This window comes from Cyprinodon tularosa, unplaced genomic scaffold, assembly GCF_016077235.1.
Source record: "Cyprinodon tularosa strain WSP-4 unplaced genomic scaffold, ASM1607723v1 ctg1616, whole genome shotgun sequence".
Taxonomy (NCBI): domain Eukaryota; kingdom Metazoa; phylum Chordata; class Actinopteri; order Cyprinodontiformes; family Cyprinodontidae; genus Cyprinodon; species Cyprinodon tularosa.
Window position 1 is genome coordinate 17979 of NW_024038456.1, and position 19635 is coordinate 37613.

Sequence of the window (19635 nt, forward strand, 5' to 3'; positions counted from 1 at the left end):
TATTCCATCTACAGCGGCCTACTTATGGAATGGAAATCTGTCTGCGCCTCCAGAACATCAAACTCAGCGGATTCTGCTGTCCCACTCTTTAAGATGCACCTGTTCACCGTGCAGTGCGGTACACAGGTACAGAGGGTACAGCAGTTAGAGGCGGAGCTAAAGGAGGTTCCCATGTAAAGCATCCACTGCTGATTAGGAAAGAAGGTTTAGTTTAATAAATCACATCTAAGCACCATTACAGAAAACTCACATATGGAGAACCAGTGGAGAAATCAGAAGGATACCAATTAGGCAGCTTTATTCATGTTCTATTCACATTTATTAAGAAATGAAGCGTTAGTTTAAATGTAATATGGAAGCTTCACCTGAAGCTCCAGCCAATCATTTCCATGTAGCTCCTAAACTTTTCTCTCCCTTGAGCAAGCCAGTGACCTTTGACCCCCCACCCCCCCCATCTCGTCCCCATCAGCAAATGTATTACAAACAATTGAAATCAGCTGTTAATGATTGAGACTTTAACGTTATTGATCTTCTAAAAAGCTGAGAAACACAGGAAGGAGGAGGAGGATGCTCCATGAAGGACATCCACTGTCTGGAAGGGACGGCCATTTTCCATAACCGTCCTCTCACACATGATCTGAGTGGAATTCAGACCAGAGGGACGAGCAGGACGATGCAGACCACTTGTTCTCCTGGAAGAGGTGGGCAGCCCTGTCCTGTCCCATCATTACCAGACCAATGAGGGTCTTTGTTACACGTCTCAACTGGGTTGAAACAGTTGCAACAAAGGATATTCTGTTGAGGTCTTCACTTCTCTTCCTTTCAGAGTGCAAAGCCTGAAACTGTGAACATAGATAGCTTCAGTGATTGAAGGAACGACCGCTGTGTTCTTCCCCAAGCTCTGTATGAGGGGCGGTGCTCCTCACTCTAGTGGTATTTTGGTCAAATTTCAGTTTAACAAAAAACCCTCGCGTATATATTACATTTCCATACTCCTAGTTTAAGTGGTGGCTTATACTCTTAAACAGTTCCCTCAACTATTTATAAAAAAGTGACCTTCAGTCCTGAGGTCTACGTCTCAGCAGAGCCTACTTTACCACACAGACCATGGCCTTCAGTCCTGAGGTCTACGCCTCGGCAGAGCCAGCTTTACCACACAGACCATGGCCTTCAGTCCTGAGGTCTACGCCTCAGCAGAGCCAGCTTTATCACACAGACCATGGCCTTCAGTCCTGAGTTCTACGTCTCAGCAGAGCCAGCTTTACCACACAGACCATGGCCTTCAGTCCTGAGGTCTACGCCTCAGCAGAGCCAGCTTTATCACACAGACCATGGCCTTCAGTCCTGAGGTCTACGCCTCGGCAGAGCCAGCTTTATCACACAGACCATGGCCTTCAGTCCTGAGGTCTACGCCTCAGCAGAGCCAGCTTTATCACACAGACCATGGCCTTCAGTCCTGAGGTCTACGCCTCAGCAGAGCCAGCTTTAACACACAGACCATGGCCTCCAGTCCTGAGGTCTACGTCTCAGCAGAGCCTACTTTACCACATAGACCATGGCCTTCAGTCCTGAGGTCTACGTCTCAGCAGAGCCAGCTTTACCACACAGACCATGGCCTTCAGTCCTGAGGTCTACATCTCAGCAGAGCCAGCTTTAACAGACAGACCATGGCCTTCAGTCCTGAGGTCTACGTCTCAGCAGAGCCTACTTTACCACACAGACCATGGCCTTCAGTCCTGAGTTCTACGTCTCAGCAGAGCCAGCTTTACCACACAGACCATGGCCTTCAGTCCTGAGGTCTACGCCTCAGCAGAGCCAGCTTTACCAGACAGATGATGGCCTTCAGTCCTGAGGTCTACGTCTCAGCAGAGCCAGCTTTAACAGACAGACCATGGCCTTCAGTCCTGAGGTCTACGTCTCAGCAGAGCCTACTTTACCACACAGACCATGGCCTTCAGTCCTGAGGTCTACGTCTCAGCAGAGCCTACTTTACCACACAGACCATGGCCTTCAGTCCTGAGGTCTACGTCTCAGCAGAGCCAGCTTTACCAGACAGACCATGGCCTTCAGTACTGAGGTCTACGCCTCAGCAGAGCCAGCTTTACCACACAGACCATGGCCTTCAGTCCTGAGGTCTACGCCTCAGCAGAGCCAGCTTTACCAGACAGACCATGGCCTTCAGTCCTGAGGACTATGCCTCAGCAGAGTCAGCTTTACCACACAGACCATGGCCTTCAGTCCTCAGGTCTACGTCTCAGCAGAGCCTACTTTACCAGACAGACCATGGCCTCCAGTCCTGAGGTCTACGTCTCAGCAGAGCCTACTTTACCACACAGACCATGGCCTTCAGTCCTGAGGTCTACGCCTCGGCAGAGCCAGCTTTACCACACAGACCATGGCCTTCAGTCCTGAGGTCTACGCCTCGGCAGAGCCAGCTTTACCACACAGACCATGGCCTTCAGTCCTGAGGTCTACGCCTCGGCAGAGCCAGCTTTACCACACAGACCATGGCCTCCAGTCCTGAGGTCTACGTCTCAGCAGAGCCTACTTTACCACACAGACCATGGCCTTCAGTCCTGAGGTCTACGTCTCAGCAGAGCCAGCTTTACCACACAGACCATGGCCTTCAGTCCTGAGGTCTACATCTCAGCAGAGCCAGCTTTAACAGACAGACCATGGCCTTCAGTCCTGAGGTCTACGTCTCAGCAGAGCCTACTTTACCACACAGACCATGGCCTTCAGTCCTGAGTTCTACGTCTCAGCAGAGCCAGCTTTACCACACAGACCATGGCCTTCAGTCCTGAGGTCTACGCCTCAGCAGAGCCAGCTTTACCACACAGATGATGGCCTTCAGTCCTGAGGTCTACGTCTCAGCAGAGCCAGCTTTAACAGACAGACCATGGCCTTCAGTCCTGAGGTCTACGTCTCAGCAGAGCCTACTTTACCACACAGACCATGGCCTTCAGTCCTGAGGTCTACGTCTCAGCAGAGCCTACTTTACCACACAGACCATGGCCTTCAGTCCTGAGGTCTACGTCTCAGCAGAGCCAGCTTTAACAGACAGACCATGGCCTTCAGTCCTGAGGTCTACGCCTCAGCAGAGCCAGCTTTACCAGACAGACCATGGCCTTCAGTACTGAGGTCTACGCCTCAGCAGAGCCAGCTTTACCAGACAGACCATGGCCTTCAGTCCTGAGGTCTACGCCTCAGCAGAGCCAGCTTTACCAGACAGACCATGGCCTTCAGTCCTGAGGACTATGCCTCAGCAGAGTCAGCTTTACCACACAGACCATGGCCTTCAGTCCTGAGGTCTACGCCTCAGCAGAGCCAGCTTTACCAGACAGACCATGGCCTTCAGTCCTCAGGTCTACGTCTCAGCAGAGCCTACTTTACCAGACAGACCATGGCCTTCAGTCCTGAGGTCTACGCCTCAGCAGAGCAAGCTTTACCAGACAGACGATGGCCTTCAGTCCTGAGGTCTACGCCTCAGCAGAGCCAGCTTCACCACACAGACCATGGCCTTCAGTCCTGAGGTCTACGCCTCAGCAGAGCCAGCTTTACCACACAGACGATGGCCTCCAGTCCTGAGGTCTACGCCTCAGCAGAGCCAGCTTCACCACACAGACCATGGCCTTCAGTCCTGAGGTCTACGCCTCAGCAGAGCCAGCTTTACCAGACAGACCATGGCCTCCAGTCCTGAGGTCTACGCCTCAGCAGAGCCAGCTTTACCAGACAGACCATGGCCTTCAGTCCTGAGGTCTACGCCTCAGCAGAGCCAGCTTTACCAGACAGACCATGGCCTCCAGTCCTGAGGTCTACGCCTCAGCAGAGCCAGTTTTACCAGACAGACCATGGCCTTCAGTCCTGAGGCCAGAGCCTACTTTACCAGACAGACGATGGCCTTCAGTCCTGAGGTCTATGTCTCAGCAGAGCCAGCTTTACTAGACAGACCATGGCCTTCAGTCCTGAGGTCTACTCCTCAGCAGAGCCTACTTTACCAGACAGACCATGGCCTCCAGTCCTGAGGTCTACTCCTAAGCAGAGCCTACTTTACCAGACAGACCATGGCCTTCAGTCCTGAGGTCTACGTCTCAGCAGAGCCAGCTTTACCACACAGACCATGGCCTTCAGTCCTGAGGTCTATGTCTCAGCAGAGCCAGCTTTACCACACAGACCATGGCCTTCAGTCCTGAGGTCTACGTCTCAGCAGAGCCTACTTTACCACATAGACAATGGCCTTCAGTCCTGAGGTCTACGTCTCAGCAGATCCAGCTTTACCACACAGACCATGGCCTTCAGTCCTGAGGTCTATGTCTCAGCAGAGCCAGCTTTACCAGACAGACGATGGCCTTCAGTCCTGAGGTCTACGTCTCAGCAGAGCCTACTTTACCACACAGACCATGGCCTTCAGTCCTGAGTTCTACGTCTCAGCAGAGCCTACTTTACCAGACAGACCATGGCCTTCAGTCCTGAGGTCTACGTCTCAGCAGAGCCTACTTTACCACACGACCATGGCCTTCAGTCCTGAGGTCTAAGTCTCAGCAGAGCCAGCTTTACCACATAGACCATGGCCTTCAGTTCTGAGGCCAGAGCCTACTTTACCAGACAGACCATGGCCTCCAGTCCTGAGGTCTACGTCTCAGCAGAGCCAACTTTACCAGACAGACCATGGCCTCCAGTCCTGAGGTCTACGCCTCAGCAGAGCCAGCTTTACCAGACAGACCATGGCCTCCAGTCCTGAGGTCTACGCCTCAGCAGAGCCAGCTTTACCACACAGACCATGGCCTCCAGTCCTGAGGTCTACGCCTCAGCAGAGCCAGCTTTACCACACAGACCATGGCCTCCAGTCCTGAGGTCTACGCCTCGGCAGAGCCAGCTTTACCACACAGACCATGGCCTTCAGTCCTGAGGTCTAGGTCTCAGCAGAGCCAGCTTTACCACACAGACCATGGCCTTCAGTCCTGAGGTCTACGCCTCAGCAGAGCCAGCTTTACCAGACAGACCATGGCCTTCAGTCCTGAGGTCTACGCCTCGGCAGAGCCAGCTTTACCACACAGACCATGGCCTTCAGTCCTGAGGTCTAGGTCTCAGCAGAGCCAGCTTTACCACACAGACCATGGCCTTCAGTCCTGAGGTCTACGCCTCAGCAGAGCCAGCTTTACCACACAGACCATGGCCTTCAGTCCTGAGGTCTGCGCCTCAGCAGAGCCAGCTTCACCACACAGACGATGGCCTTCAGTCCTGAGGTCTACGCCTAAGCAGAGCCAGCTTCACCACACAGACCATGGCCTTCAGTCCTGAGGTCTACGCCTCAGCAGAGCCAGCTTCACCAGACAGACCATGGCCTTCAGTCCTGAGGTCTACGCCTCAGCAGAGCCAGCTTCACCAGACAGTCCATGGCCTTCAGTCCTGAGGTCTGCGCCTCAGCAGAGCCTACTTTACCACACAGACCATGGCCTTCAGTCCTGAGGTCTGCGCCTCAGCAGAGCCTACTTTACCAGACAGACCATGGCCTTCAGTCCTGAGGTCTACGCCTCCGCAGAGCCAGCTTTACCACACAGACCATGGCCTTCAGTCCTGAGGTCTGCGCCTCAGCAGAGCCTACTTTACCAGACAGACCATGGCCTTCAGTCCTGAGGTCTACGCCTCCGCAGAGCCAGCTTTACCACACAGACCATGGCCTTCAGTCCTGAGGTCTACGCCTCAGCAGAGCCTGCTTTACCAGACCAACAATGGCCTTCAGTCCTGAGGTCTACGCCTCAGCAGAGCCAGCTTTACCAGACCAACAATAGCCTTCAGTCCTGAGGTCTACGCCTCAGCAGAGCCAGCTTTACTAGACAGATGATGGCCTTCAGTCCTTTGGTCTCCATTGAGGAACAAAATGCATGAACCTCCATACTAGAGGTGCAGACAGGGGGTCTGATGAAGAAAGACATACAGGGAGGTCCGCAGCACACCAGGCTTCCTCAGCTGGACCCGACTGGAAGAAGCTAAATCCGAGAAAAAGGCTAATCTGCTACTTTCATGGATGGTGGAAGACGGGTTGATGCCTCCTGAAGCCTGGCTCTGTGGCATTTAGGGACAGAAGACCAAGCATTACCTCTCCTTTATCTTTGGTTTCACCCTCCATGATGAGGCATAGATCTATAACCGCCTCATAGAGTCACTAGTGTTCAAAGGTGAACAGTGAGTCCAACCAGAAGCTCTCTGTGCTGCAAATCATTGTCTGAATATTTAAAGCATAACAAAACTGAGGTCTTTAACAGCGTGATATTTATATTCTATTTTCCCCCAATCTGTTGGTTCTAGCTCTATAACGGGCCTGATGAGCAGGCTCCTTTGATTGGTGCGTTCTGTGGGAACACGCCCCCTCCAGCCAGCAGCACTACAGGCTCCGCCCTAACCGTGGTGTTTAGAAGTGACTCCTCCATTTCCATGGCCGGCTTCCAGATGATGTGGTACCAGAACGGTAAGAGCTGAGTGTCATCATGCCTGAAACATGCAGCCACACGTTCAGGTCAAAACATCAAAGGCTGATCAGTTAGAACATACAAAAGAGAAATTGTCTTCATTATTTTAAACATTCAGCCCCTGAAGAGCAAACAGGGTTCCTGTGCAGTTAGTATTGCAGGCCGTTCACTAATAGTCCATGGTTCAGACCCCTGGCTGTAACATAACCATCCTCAGACCAGGAGTCACTCTAGGGCTTCTGTGTCCCTGCAGGATGTGGAGGAGATCTCCATGGGCCCAGCGGCTCCATCAGCAGCCCGGGTTACCCCAACAAGTACCCTGAAAACAGAGAGTGCATCTGGTACGTCACCACCTCACCTGGAAGCAGCATCACCATGACCATCCACGAGTTTGATGTGGAGTTCCACGCAGACTGCAACTATGACGTTCTAGAAGTAAGTGTGAGGTTCTATTGGGTCTGCTGTGGTTTGGTCGGGTTAATCTAGATCTATTCAGGACCTTATCTTTTATAAACCGGGCTGTGGTTTGGTCGGATTAATCTAGATCTATTCAGGACCTTATCTTTTATAAACCGGGCTGTGGTTTGGTCGGATCAATCTAGATCTATTCAGGACCTTATCTTTCCTCTAAAAGTCTGCTAGTTAATGACTTGATTTGATTGATAATCACATTGATTTATGTTGCCCTACAGGGCGTGTGACCCTGGGGAACATGCTTTTCTTTTGGCCGTACTAGTATAAAGTGTAATTGCGGCAGCAACCGTTAAAATTAGATAGTTTACTCCTTGGTTTAATGCAGAGCTGCGCACTTTGAAGCAAAATGCTAGGAAACTGGAGAGAAAATATCACTCCACAGGCCTGCGGGAGTCCTACCTAGACTGGAAAAATAGTTTACTGCTGTATAAGAGGACCCTTTGTAAAGCAAGAGCAGCATACTTCTCCTCATTAATAGAGGAGAATAAGAATAATCCTAGATTTCTTTTTAATCCAGTTGCCAAACTCACCCAGAGCCATAGCTCTGTTGAACCGTCCATTCCACCTGCTCTTAGCAGCAATGGTTTTATGGGATTCTTTATAAATAAGATTGATCTAATTAAAAATAGGATCATAAGCACTCCTCTATCCGCGATTGGTTTATCTCTGGAGGGGGGGCAGCATCTGAGGTAGTCATGGAATCTGAACCGGGTTTAGACTGCTTTGATCCAGTTGAACTTTCAGAGTTAGTAAAATTATTGTCTTCATCTAAGCCTTCAACTTGTATGTTAGATCCAGTTCCAACCAGGTTATTCAAGGAGGTATTCCCTTTGATCTCCTCCTCCATTTTAGATGTGATTAATCTATCTCTGTTACAGGGATATGTACCTAAAGCTTTTAAGGTTGCTGTAATTAAATCTCTGCTTAAGAAACCGTCTCTTGACCCAGATGACTTGGTCAATTATAGACCTATATCCAATCTTCCTTTTCTGATCTAAAATTCTTGTGAAAGTAGTTGCCAAACAAGTTTGCAATCATTTACACCATAATGAACTTTTTGAAGAGTTTCAGTCTGGCTTTAGAGCTCATCATAGCACTGAAACAGCTCTGGTGAAAGTCACTAATGATATTCTCATGGCCTCAGATAATGGACTTGTATCTGTGCTCGTCCTGTTGGATCTCAGTGCTGCATTTGATCCAGTTGACCATAATATTCTTTTAGAAAGACTTGAATATTTTGTTGGAATTAAAGGAACAGCTCTAGACTGGTTTAAATCTTATCTATCTGATCGAATTCAGTTTGTTCATGTTAATGATAGATTTTCAACATGCTCAAAGGTTACCTGTGGAGTACCACAGGCATCAGTGCTAGGACCAATTCTCTTTACTTTATACATGCTCCCAATCGGTAGAGTTATTAGACAGCATGGGATTAATTTCCACTGTTATGCTGATGATACCCAGCTATATGGCTGGCAGTCGTGGGTGAGCGGTTAGGGTGTCAGACTTGGATCCCGACCCGCCAGGTTGGTGGGGGGAGTAATTAACCAGCGCTCTCCCCCATCCTCCTCCATGACTGAGGTACCCTGAGCATGGTACCGTCCCGCCACACTGCTCCCTTGGGGCGCCATTGAGGGCTGCCCCCTTGCACGGGTGAGGCATAAATGCAATTTCATGGTGTCCAGTGTTCACTTGTGTGTGCTGTGTCACAATGACAATGGGAGTTGGAGGAGTTTCCCAAAGGGCTTTCACTTTTCACTTCACTTTTTCACATATCTGTCTATAATCCAGATGAAGCTAACCCATTACTGTCATGATTGGTTCAGAAAAGCCCAATATGCAGAACACAACGGAGTCTGATGAAAAGTTTAACAGAGTTTATTTAAGCACAAGCACATGAGTGATAACACTGGAACTGGTTCAGGCCGGGAGGCAGGTTCACTGGAGTCTGTAGGGATGACAGTTCAGTTTGCTCTGGGACTGAAGAGTTTGAGTTTGAGAGTTGCTGAAGAATACCTTGAGGAGTCCGGGTTATACTTTGAGAGAGGAACTGTTGGGTCCAGAGACTGTTTAGTTCAGCAGAGTCCAATAACTGCTTCAGCGTCTTACTTCTGACTTGAGGGCAGACCTTGGTTTGGGTTTCCAGCTCTTAGCCAAGAGCTGCAGGGGAATCCAGAGAAGAGTCTTCAGGTTTGGCTCAGAGGGCAGGCTCGGCAGGTTAAGCTCATCCAGAGCTTCCAAGAGAAACAGGATTCCTGTGAAGCAGAGACAAGGAGGTGTTAGAATCTGATCTCAACAGAGATAGCTAGATTCTCAGGTGTTTGCTAGGCTCAGGTGCTAACCAAACTGGATCAACACTGCGGCGTTGAGGCAAGGTCTGAAGGCAGGTTATAAACAGGAGGATCCTCTGATGACGAGATGCGCCACAGGTGTGTTGGAGGCTCAGCTCAGGAGGATCCATGGCACACTCTGCTGGAGAAAGGTGGAACTTCTCCAGATCCCAACAGTACCCCCATGTCAATGACCGCCTCTTGGTGGTCCAGAAGATGTTGACGGGAGGGAGTGCTCATAATCCTCAATCAGCGATGGATCGAGGATGTAGGAGCCAGGAACCCATTGGCGATCCTCCGGACCGTAGCCCTCCCAATCGACGAGGTACTGCCAACCGCGACCTCGCCAACGGGAGTCCACGATCCGGCGGACGGTGAAGGCAGGATGTCCATCGACGTCCAGGGTGGGTGGAGGGGAGTCGGATGGAGGGCACAAAGGGCTAGAGACAACTGGTTTAATCTGGGAAACGTGGAACGTGGGATGGATGCGAAGACTCGAAGGAAGGTGCAGGCGTACGGCAGAAGGGTTAATAACCTGGGCAATTTTGTACGGGCCAATGAATCTCGGAGACAACTTGCGAGACATCCCCTTGAGGGGAATTTCCCGAGTGGAGAGCCATACCTCCTGACCAACGACGTACTCTGGGGCAGGACGTCTCTTTGAGTCTGCAAAGCGCTTGGTGGTCTCAGAAGAGCGGTTGAGTGTAGCGATGGTGTCTCTCCAGACTCGCTGATAACGACGGATGTGATGGTTGACAGACTGAACCGAAATCTCTCTCTCGTCTGCTGGAAAAAGAGGAGGTTGATATCCGAGACTAACCTGGAAAGCTGACTGGCCGGTGGAAGCAGACTTGAGAGAGTTGTGGGCATATTCAATCAATGTGAGGTATTGGCTCCAGTCGGTGAGGTTGTTGGAGGACAGACAACGGAGAGTAGACTCGAGCTGCTGGTTCATTCTTTCAGTTTGACTGTTGGACTGTGGATGATAACCAGAAGTGAGTGATGACTTACAGTTGAGAGCTGCGCAGAAGGCCTTCCAGACTTGGGAGATAAACTGAGGTCTGCGGTCAGAAAGGATTTCCTGGGGGATTCCATGGAGTCGAAAAACATGTTTCACAAGGAGCTGGGCGGTTTAGAAGGCCGTGGGAAGTTTCCTGAGAGGAATCAAATGGCAAGACTTTGAAAATCGGTCGACGATGGTAAAAATTGTAGACATACCTCGGGAGATTGGGAGACCAGTGACAAAGTCGATGGCGATGTGAGACCAGGGACGAGTTGGTACAGGAAGAGGATGCAACAGATCTGAGGGTGGTTGATGAGAGGTTTTGTTTCTGGTGCAGGTAGAGCAAGCCAAAACATATTCCTTCACGTCTTTGTGCAGGGTAGGCCACCAGAAATGTCTAGAAATTAGGGCGATGGTTCTGCTCACCCCCGGATGAGCGGAAAACTTGGCTGTATGCATCCATTGAATCAGGCGAGATCTGACAGAAGAAGGGACATAGGTTCTGTTTGGAGGACCGTTACCTGGGTCAGGTTCAGAAGCCAGAGCAGAGTTTATAAGATCGGAGATCTCCCAGGTAACCACTCCAACAGTGCAGGAAGCAGGGAGAACGGGTTCAGGCGTCTCGGATTGATCAACAGAATAAAGACGAGAGAGAGAATCGGGTTTGATGTTTTTGGATCCGGGTCTGTAAGAGATAATGAGGTTGAATCGAGAGAAGAAAAGAGACCACCTTGACTGACGAGGGTTTGCTTGTTTGGCGGACTGGATGTATGCTAGATTCTTGTGATCAGTCCATACTAAAACCGGGTGTTTAGCTCCCTCAAGCCAGTGTCTCCACTGCTCCAATGCCAGTTTGATGGCCAGAAGTTCACGGTCCCCAACGTCGTAGTTCTGTTCTGCTGGTGAAAGTCTACGAGAGAAAAAAAAAATGCACAAGGGTGAACTCTTTGATCAGAATCGAGTCTTTGGGATAACACAGCTCCTACACGAGAGTCAGAGGCGTCCACTTCGAGGATGAATTGCTTGGTTGGATCGGGCTGAATTAACATAGGGGCTCTGGAAAACAAAGTCTTTAGTTTATCAAAAGCGTTTTGTGCTTCGGGGGTCCACAGGAAGGTCTTTTTGACTGAAGTTAGAGTTGTTAGAGGAAGAGCTGTCTGACTGTAGTTCCTGATGAATCGACGGTAGAAGTTGGCGAAACCCAGGAATCTCTGCAGCTGTTTACGGTTCTCAGGTATCGGCTATTCCAAAACTGCTTTTATCTTTTCTTCGGATGGCTTAACCTGCCCGCCCTCGAGCACAAACCCAAAAAAGGTGACTGATGGTTGATGAAACTCGCATTTTTCGGCTTTTACAAAAAGTTTGTTCTCCAATAATCTTTGCAGGACCAGGCGGACATGTTTCTTATGCTCAGGAAGATTCTTAGAATAGATTAGAATGTCATCAATGCATACAAACACGAAGACATTTAAAAAGTCTCTTAGGACATCGTTGACCAGGGCTTGGAAACATGCAGGGGCGTTAATGAGACCAAAGGGCATAACTAGATACTCGAACTGGCCCAAAGGAGTTTTGAAGGCTGTCTTCCATTCGTCACCATCTCTAATCCTGAGAAGGTGATAAGCGTTCCTTAGATCGAGCTTAGTGAAGACAGTAGCCCCTTGTACTGGTTCGAAGGCTGATGCTAGCAACGGAAGTGGGTATTTATTTTTAACTGTTATTTGGTTCAGGCCTCTGTAGTCTATACAAGGTCTTATGGAACCATCCTTTTTGCCCACAAAAAAGAAACCAGCACCCAACGGAGAAGAAGATGGACGGATTATTCCAGCAGCTAGAGACTCGTTAATATATTTTTCCATAGTTTCTCGTTCTGGCTTGGAAATGTTGTAAAGTCTACTGCTGGGCAGGGGAGCTCCAGGTAATAGTGAGGTGGAAGAGACGTAGCACTGACCTTACTGAAGACAGGAGCCAGATCATGGTACTCGGACGGGACAGATGTAAGGTCAGGAGAGTCCATCTCCCCCCCGCCTCTAGGAGACCTTACAGCGGGAGCTGCAGAACGGAGACATGTTTCATGACATGAGGTCGACCAAGACTCAATGTGGCGTTCAGCCCAGTTTATATGGGGATTATGTCGTTCCAGCCACTCAAAACCAAGCACCAAGGGAGAACATGTAGAAGGAAGAACAAAAAATGTCAGAGTTTCACGATGGTTACCTGAGATCAACAGCTCGAGAGGTTGTGTTTGGTGGGTAACCTGGTGGAGTCTCTTCCCATCGATTGCGGAGACACTAAGAGGCTTGGATAAAGGGATAGTTTCAATTTGTAGCTGCTGAACCAGGTTGGAGTCTATCAAATTACGTTCACAGCCAGAGTCGATGAAGGCAGATAAAGTGAGATTCTGGTCAGAGAAAAACAAAGTGGCTGGGAGCATCAGATGAGGAGATTTCTCAGAATTCAAATGGCCCGTCAGACTCCTCAGATCCTCTGACGGGCCCCGGCTTTTGACTTAGCTGGGCATGAAGCGATGAAATGGCCAGTCTCACCACAGTAGATGCATAACTTGCCTCTGAAACATCTTAGCCTTTCCTCAGGGGTTAGCCTCGTATGTCCAACCTGCATGGGTTTGGCTTCCGTCTCCACTGCATGAGAGACCTGAACTGGCATAGAGAGTGACTGGGTTTTAAACCTCGGCTTGGAAAGGGGTTCTGTGGGACCAGAAAAAACAGTTGCATTATTAGATGCAGGGGCTGACTCAGAAAAACCTTGATTCCTTTCTTTTGAACTGTTTTTAGCACGGATTCTGTTATCCAACCTAATAGTTAGGCGGATTAATTTCTCAAGAGTTGCTGGTTCGTCGAGGGTTGCAAGTTCATCTTTAATATTGTCATTTAGAGCCTTGAAATATGCACTTTTGAGAGCGCATTGATTCCATCCGGAAGCTGCGGCTTTGACCCGGAAGTTGATGGAAAAATCCGCTACAGAGGAATCTCCCTGTCTTAGATTCAACAGACCACGAGAATCAATTGTTTGGTCAGACTCTTGATTAAACACCTGGGAAAACTCAGAAACAAAATCGGAAAAATCACATCTGAGGCTGTCTTCAGAGGCAAACCTTGCCTCCGCCCACTCTAGGGCTCGTCCGGTTAGTTGGGACAGAATAAATGTTATCTTTTTCTGATCAGCTGGGAAACTGCCAGGAGAGTTCTGAAAAATAAGTCTGCACTGAAACAAAAATCCTTTACAGTCTTTCATATTACCTGAAAAGGTCGGAACTCAGGTGATGACATCACAGCCGGTGACCTCGGAGGCGGAACTGGTCCCGGAAAAGGTTGTGCTGCCGACGTGGCGTTAGCATTGCTCATGTAGTTAGCATAGTTCTGAAGCATTTGGTTATGGTAATTGACCATGTTATGTAACTCACGCAGGGTTTGGGTCTGTCCTTGGATTTGAGCGTCTTGCTCCTCCAGCCTACGACGGAGGTGGTCTGCTGGGCCTTGTGTTTGGCCGCAGTGTTCTGTCATGATTGGTCCAGAAAAGCCCAATATGCAGAACACAACGGAGTCTGATGAAAAGTTTAACAGAGTTTATTTAAGCACAAGCACATGAGTGATAACACTGGAACTGGTTCAGGCCGGGAGGCAGGTTCACTGGAGTATGTAGGGATGACAGTTCAGTTAGCTCTGGGACTGAAGAGTTTGAGTTTGAGAGTTGCTGAAGAATACCTTGAGGAGTCTGGGTTATACTTTGAGAGAGGAACTGTTGGGTCCAGAGACTGTTTAGTTCAGCAGAGTCCAATAACCGCTTCAGCGTCTTACTTCTGACTTGAGGGCAGACCTTGGTTTGGGTTTCCAGCTCTTAGCCAAGAGCTGCAGGGGAATCCAGAGAAGAGTCTTCAGGTTTGGCTCAGAGGGCAGGCTCGGCAGGTTAAGCTCATCCAGAGCTTCAAGGAGTGACAGGATTCCTGTGAGGCAGAGACAAGGAGGTGTTAGAATCTTATCTCAACAGAGATAGCTAGATTCTCAGGTGTTTGCTAGGCTCAGGTGCTAACCAAACTGGATCAACACTGCGGCGTTGAGGCAAGGTCTGAAGGCAGGTTATAAACAGGAGGATCCTCTGATGACGAGATGCGCCACAGGTGTGTTGGGGGCTCAGCTCAGGAGGATCCACGGCGCACTCTGCTGGAGAAAGGTGGTACAGCTCCAGATCCCAACAATTACATAGATTACAGGCATGTCTTGAAGACATAAAAACCTGGATGACTCTTAACTTTCTGCTTCTGAATGCAGACAAAACAGAAGTTATAGTCTTTGGACCAGAGTCTCTGAAAAAGAAGCTGATTAGTCAGTCACTTCATTTGAGCTGGATTAAATTGGTCTCAGATAATAAAATTAATATTTGTTCTTATTTGTGATCAGGACCTTTCATTTAAATCCCAGATCAAAGAGGTTTCTAGAATTTCCTTCTTTCATCTCAGGAACATTGCAAAGATTAGAAATCTCCTGTCCAGGGGTGATGCTGAGAAACTAGTCCCTGCATTTGTTACTTCAAGGCTGGACTATTGTAATTCTTTACTATCAGGAAGTCCACAAACTGTAGTTAAAAGCCTTCAGCTGATCCAAAATGCTGCAGCCAGAGTTCTGATGAAAATGAAAAAGAGAGATCATATCTCTCCTATCCTGGCTTCTCTTCATTGGCTTCCTGTTAAATGCAGAATAGAATTTAAAATCCTCCTTCTCACATATAAAGCCTTAAATGGCCAAGCTCCATCTGATATCAGAGATCTGATTGTTCCTTATGTTCCTAACAGAGCACTTCGCTCTCAATCTGCAGGTTTACTAGTGGTTCCTAGAATTTCTAAAAGTAGAATGGGAAGCAGATCTTTTAGTTCTCAGGCTCCTCTCCTGTGGAACCAACTACCAGTTTTAGTCCGTGAGGCAGACACCCTGTCTACTTTTAAGGCTAGGCTTAAAACTTTCCTTTTTGATAAAGCTTCTAGTTAGAGTGGCTCAGGTTATCCTGAGCTATCTCTATACTTATGCTGCTATAGGCTTAGACTTTTGGAGGACATAGGGACCCCCATTTCATCATTCTGCTTCATTCTCTCTCTGTTCTCCTATTCTGCAGAATCTGTTAGTTCAATCTCTAACCTTCTGCTCTCTCTGCTTTTCCTCAGAGTAGCTTTGCCTCGTCTGTTCCTGTTTGGCTGTGACGTCATCCTGGAAAGAAACATCAGCTGTGCTGCTTCTATCAACACCCTTGTTTATAGATGTTGGAGATCGGCCTGTTTTCCAGTGTGGTCCTGTTGCTCTGACCGTGACTGAGTGGATGTGCTCTCTTCGTCCTCTGACATGGGAGCTGCCTTGGAGCTCGTCTGCCTGGCTGTGTGTTTCCTGGACGGGGCCGCCTTTTACAGCTGCTTTTTGTATCTCTGCTTCTGTCTCCTTGAACCCCAGTGGGCCTCAGCAGATGGTCGCTCACACTGAGCCTGGTTCTGCTGGAGGTTCTTCCTGTTCAAAGGGAGTTTTTCCTCTCCACTGTCGCTACAAGCATGCTTAGTGTGAGGGATTGCTGAAGAGTCAATGAGTTGATGCAATCAGCTGGTTTTCCTTAGATAGAAAACTTTGAATCAATCTGACTGGATGATCTGGTGAACCGGAAAGTGACCTGAGATGACATGATGTGAATTGGAGCTATAGAAATAAACTGAATAGAATTGAATTGTATCACTTCTCATAACTTCTGACCTTTTTTCATATTTGATGTTTTTTTAACATTCTTGCCTGTTTGGCTCTAGTTCTGACTGACTCCTGAATCCCTTTAGGTGTATGGAGGCCCAGACCTGCAGGCCCCTCGGCTGGCCCAGCTGTGCAGCACCACCTCCAGCCCCATGCAGGTCTCCAGCACTGGGAACCTGCTCACAGTACGCTTCAAGTCTGATGCCTACGTCAGCGGCCGAGGATTCAATGCCAGCTGGGTGGAGGTCCAGGGAGGTGAGTCTGTGCTGAGGGCTCAAAGTTACATCAGTAACACGGTCTAGGAACTAAAGCTCGCTGATCTGATAGCAGCTAAAGCAGAAAACTAAGTCCTGTAACACGTTCAGCCTGGTTGTATTAACGCTGTATTAGTATTCAGCTCAGTTTGCTTCCATTGCTGGGACTCTATACTGCAGGAAGGAGCTTCCTAGTTTGAATTAAGAGGATTATGCCACGTTCAGACGGCTAGCGCTGGAGGCAGCAGAAGAAGCTGGTTCACATGCAGAGTCAAAGGTTGACGCGCATCAATGCGCAGCAAAAGGTCCTGCAGCGTCTAGAGCAGCAGGAGCAGCAGCAGGAGCAGGAGCAGGAACAGGAGCAGCAGCAGGAGCAGCAGGAGCAGGAACAGGAGCAGCAGCAGGAGCAGCAGCAGGAGCAGGAACAGGAGCAGGAGCAGCAGCAGGAGCAGCAGCAGGAGCAGCAGGAGCAGGAGCAGCAGCAGGAACAGGAGCAGCAGCAGGAGCAGCAGCAGGAGCAGCAGGAGCAGGAGCAGCAGCAGGAGCAGGAACAGGAGCAGCAGCAGGAACAGCAGGAGCAGGAGCAGGAACAGGAGCAGCAGCAGGAGCAGCAGATGCCAGAGCTTGAAACATTGACCTTTAGCTGCTGGACGCGGCATCAACCAATGAGCGAAGCTGATCTGGGAGCTGGCAGGGAGTCAGACGCAGCACTGCTGATGCAGAGCGCTATGATCACTCCTCTGAAACAGTTTATTAACGCCTAAATTAACTTCAAATGTAGAAACCTGCCGGCAGAATATGTTGGCTTTTATTATCCTGCTGCCTGCAGTTTGTAGCACAGACCTGAAAAACGCTAACATCTACTTCCAGCCGCCACCAACAGGAGGGGAAAACCCTGGAGAGGCGAGCGGGCCTGAGGCAGCTGCTGCTGGGGATTCCCAGTGACAGCGCAGCGCCGGTATGTGGGGGTCTGAGCGGCTCCCACAGAGAAATAATCTTTGAAGGCAGGATGGTAATCTGGATGAACTGACTGCACAGACCATGTTTTCAGGAGGACTTTCTCACTTCAACATAGATTCTAACTACTTTCTACCCGCTGATCACAGCTAATATAGCTGCCATTGTTCCAGGCAGAGAAAGGAAAGAGTAGCTCCGCCCACCGCGCATCAGACCCACTTTAACACGGCGCAGCTAGAGCAGCAGAGATGCTTCAGCCGCGCGTCAGAACTAAACTGGTACGAGCATTAGAAATGAAGCAGCAGGTGCGTTTCTGCTGCTCCTGCTGCTTGCGGTGTGAACGTTGCATAACACACAGTAGATGCCATTATGGGATGTCTGTTTAGAAGTGAAAAATGAGCCAGTTTGGTCTGCCTGAAATATAGATATATATTTATAGATGTTGAACTGTGTTGAACAGAGCAGTAGCAGCAGGAATTAGGTGGTATTAAGGTGGTACTGCTGATATTTTTCATGTTTTAACAGTTAAACTGTTAAAAGATCAGCCATCCTTCCCATCTTTTTCTATTCCCATGGATTAAATACATTCTGAACAAAATGTCAGACATTCAGGGGCTCCTAACGCGCCCTCTGCTATGCTAGTAGGACTTTGGAGATGATGCAGATGCTTTAGGTCTGCAGCCAGCTGTTGAGACGGTTCTGCTGAACAAGCGTCCGATAAAAGGCAAAGACCTGAACGATTTCTGGAATGTTAGTTCACAGGTCTACAGACCAGCTGCTGGAGGACGTCACCATCAGTCAGCCCAGCAGATTTCACCAAACCTTCCTCCTGAGGCGGGACTTTAGCTGCTGCTATGCCTGAAATGAGTCAATAATTATTATAATGTCCATTCAGCCCTCTGAACAAAGACAGAAACCACATAACACCCTGTGGTGTTCTAAGGATGTTTTACCAGTGACATCAGTCAAAGCCTGAGCAGCTTCTTCTTTTCTTGGATGGTTTATTTTTGGATGGCCTCTGCGTCATCACCCTAATCTTCCTGCCGATTCCTTTCTATCAGGTAAACATGCGGCGATACCGGAGGGATGGCTGCGTGGAGGCAGGCGTAGACATTTAAACCCACTCCTGGGGAGTGGAACAAAACACAGCCGCGTATAAATGTCCCAAAGAGCCCCACCCCAGCCTGTTTCTACCATATTCTAACATGGTAGTGTATCTGTGTGCACCACGAGTGTTTGCTCTGTTTTTATCTTAGAGGTGCATGTCTGATAACCTCATGCACATGGGGAAGTCAGTGCGTTTCACTCTGTCCGTGGACTCTAGTGTCTCTGCTCTGAAGATAAAAGGAAAGTTCACCCGCTGACCCTACACAAGCGTAGTGAGCTTTAAGAGGACCTGCAGTCCAACATCCTTCTTTTGGCTAAAACAGGATCTCCTCCAGGAATCTGGATTGATTTTATCTGCTGTTATTCTATATCTGTGACCTCATCTCCCAGTCTGAACACACAGGCCCAGGAAGGGGTCTATTAGTTCAAACGACCTCAAATATTCTTACATCCAGCACAGTTGGTGAGAAGGTACCGGCTCCTCGCTCCATCCATGCCTTCAGACGGACGATGGGACGCGTCCTGCCGTCTCCGACCAGCCTCACTGACCTTAACCAGATGCTGTTTGTTCCTGCAGGCTGTGGAGGCCCAGTCACCGCTCCGGCAGGTGAGATCCACTCACCGCTGTATCCGGCCAGCTACCCCAACAACGTGGACTGTTCCTGGGTGATCAGTGTGGAGGTCAGCCACCGAGTCCTCCTGAACTTCACTGACCTGGACATTGAATACCACACAAACTGTACCTGGGATTATGTAGAGGTGAGAGACCCTCTGATCTGTTTAGAGATGAATATGATTGATGATGGCAATGATCAGCGAGGTGACCTCCTCCTGCTGTAGATCCATGATGGTTCCAGCGCTTCCTTTCCTCTGCTGTCCCGTGTTTGTGGCTCCAGCACTCCTCAACCCATAACCTCCACCACCAACACCATCTATGTCCGATTTCGGTCCGATTCTAGCAGAAACCATCGAGGGTTCAGCGCTAGGTTCTCTGAAGGTACGTTCCTGTTCAGGGCTCAGTCTATGGTGGTAGTCTTTCTCCACCTGTTTCCAGTCACGTCGTCTGACTGAATATATCGTCGTTGGTTCTAAGGTAGAGAGGCTCTGCATTCTGACTCATTATCAGCACAACTGAATAAATATGTATATGTATCCTATACAAACATCCTCATCATGGTGGTCATGGTTACCGTCCTCATCATGGTGGTCATGGTTACCGTCCTCATCATGGTGGTCATGGTTACCGTCCTCATCATGGAGGTCATGGTTACCGTCCTCATCAGGAGGGGCAGGGTTTCCGTC

At 49.2% G+C, this 19635-nt stretch overlaps 1 protein-coding gene across 1 annotated transcript in view; it reads left to right on the plus strand.

Moving 5' to 3' along the window:
- The window catches only part of LOC119780529 (cubilin-like), a gene marked incomplete at both ends in the record, with an annotated part of 37183 nt that extends 17557 nt beyond the window's left edge, over positions 1-19626 (plus strand). The window contains 6 exons of the mRNA XM_038280604.1: positions 6310-6469; positions 6724-6905; positions 16102-16270; positions 18911-19092; positions 19174-19330; positions 19427-19626. Coding sequence (XP_038136532.1) covers positions 6310-6469; positions 6724-6905; positions 16102-16270; positions 18911-19092; positions 19174-19330; positions 19427-19626 — 1050 coding nt within the window. The remainder of the gene's footprint in view (positions 1-6309; positions 6470-6723; positions 6906-16101; positions 16271-18910; positions 19093-19173; positions 19331-19426) is intronic.
- Between the last annotated feature and the right edge of the window lie 9 nt (positions 19627-19635).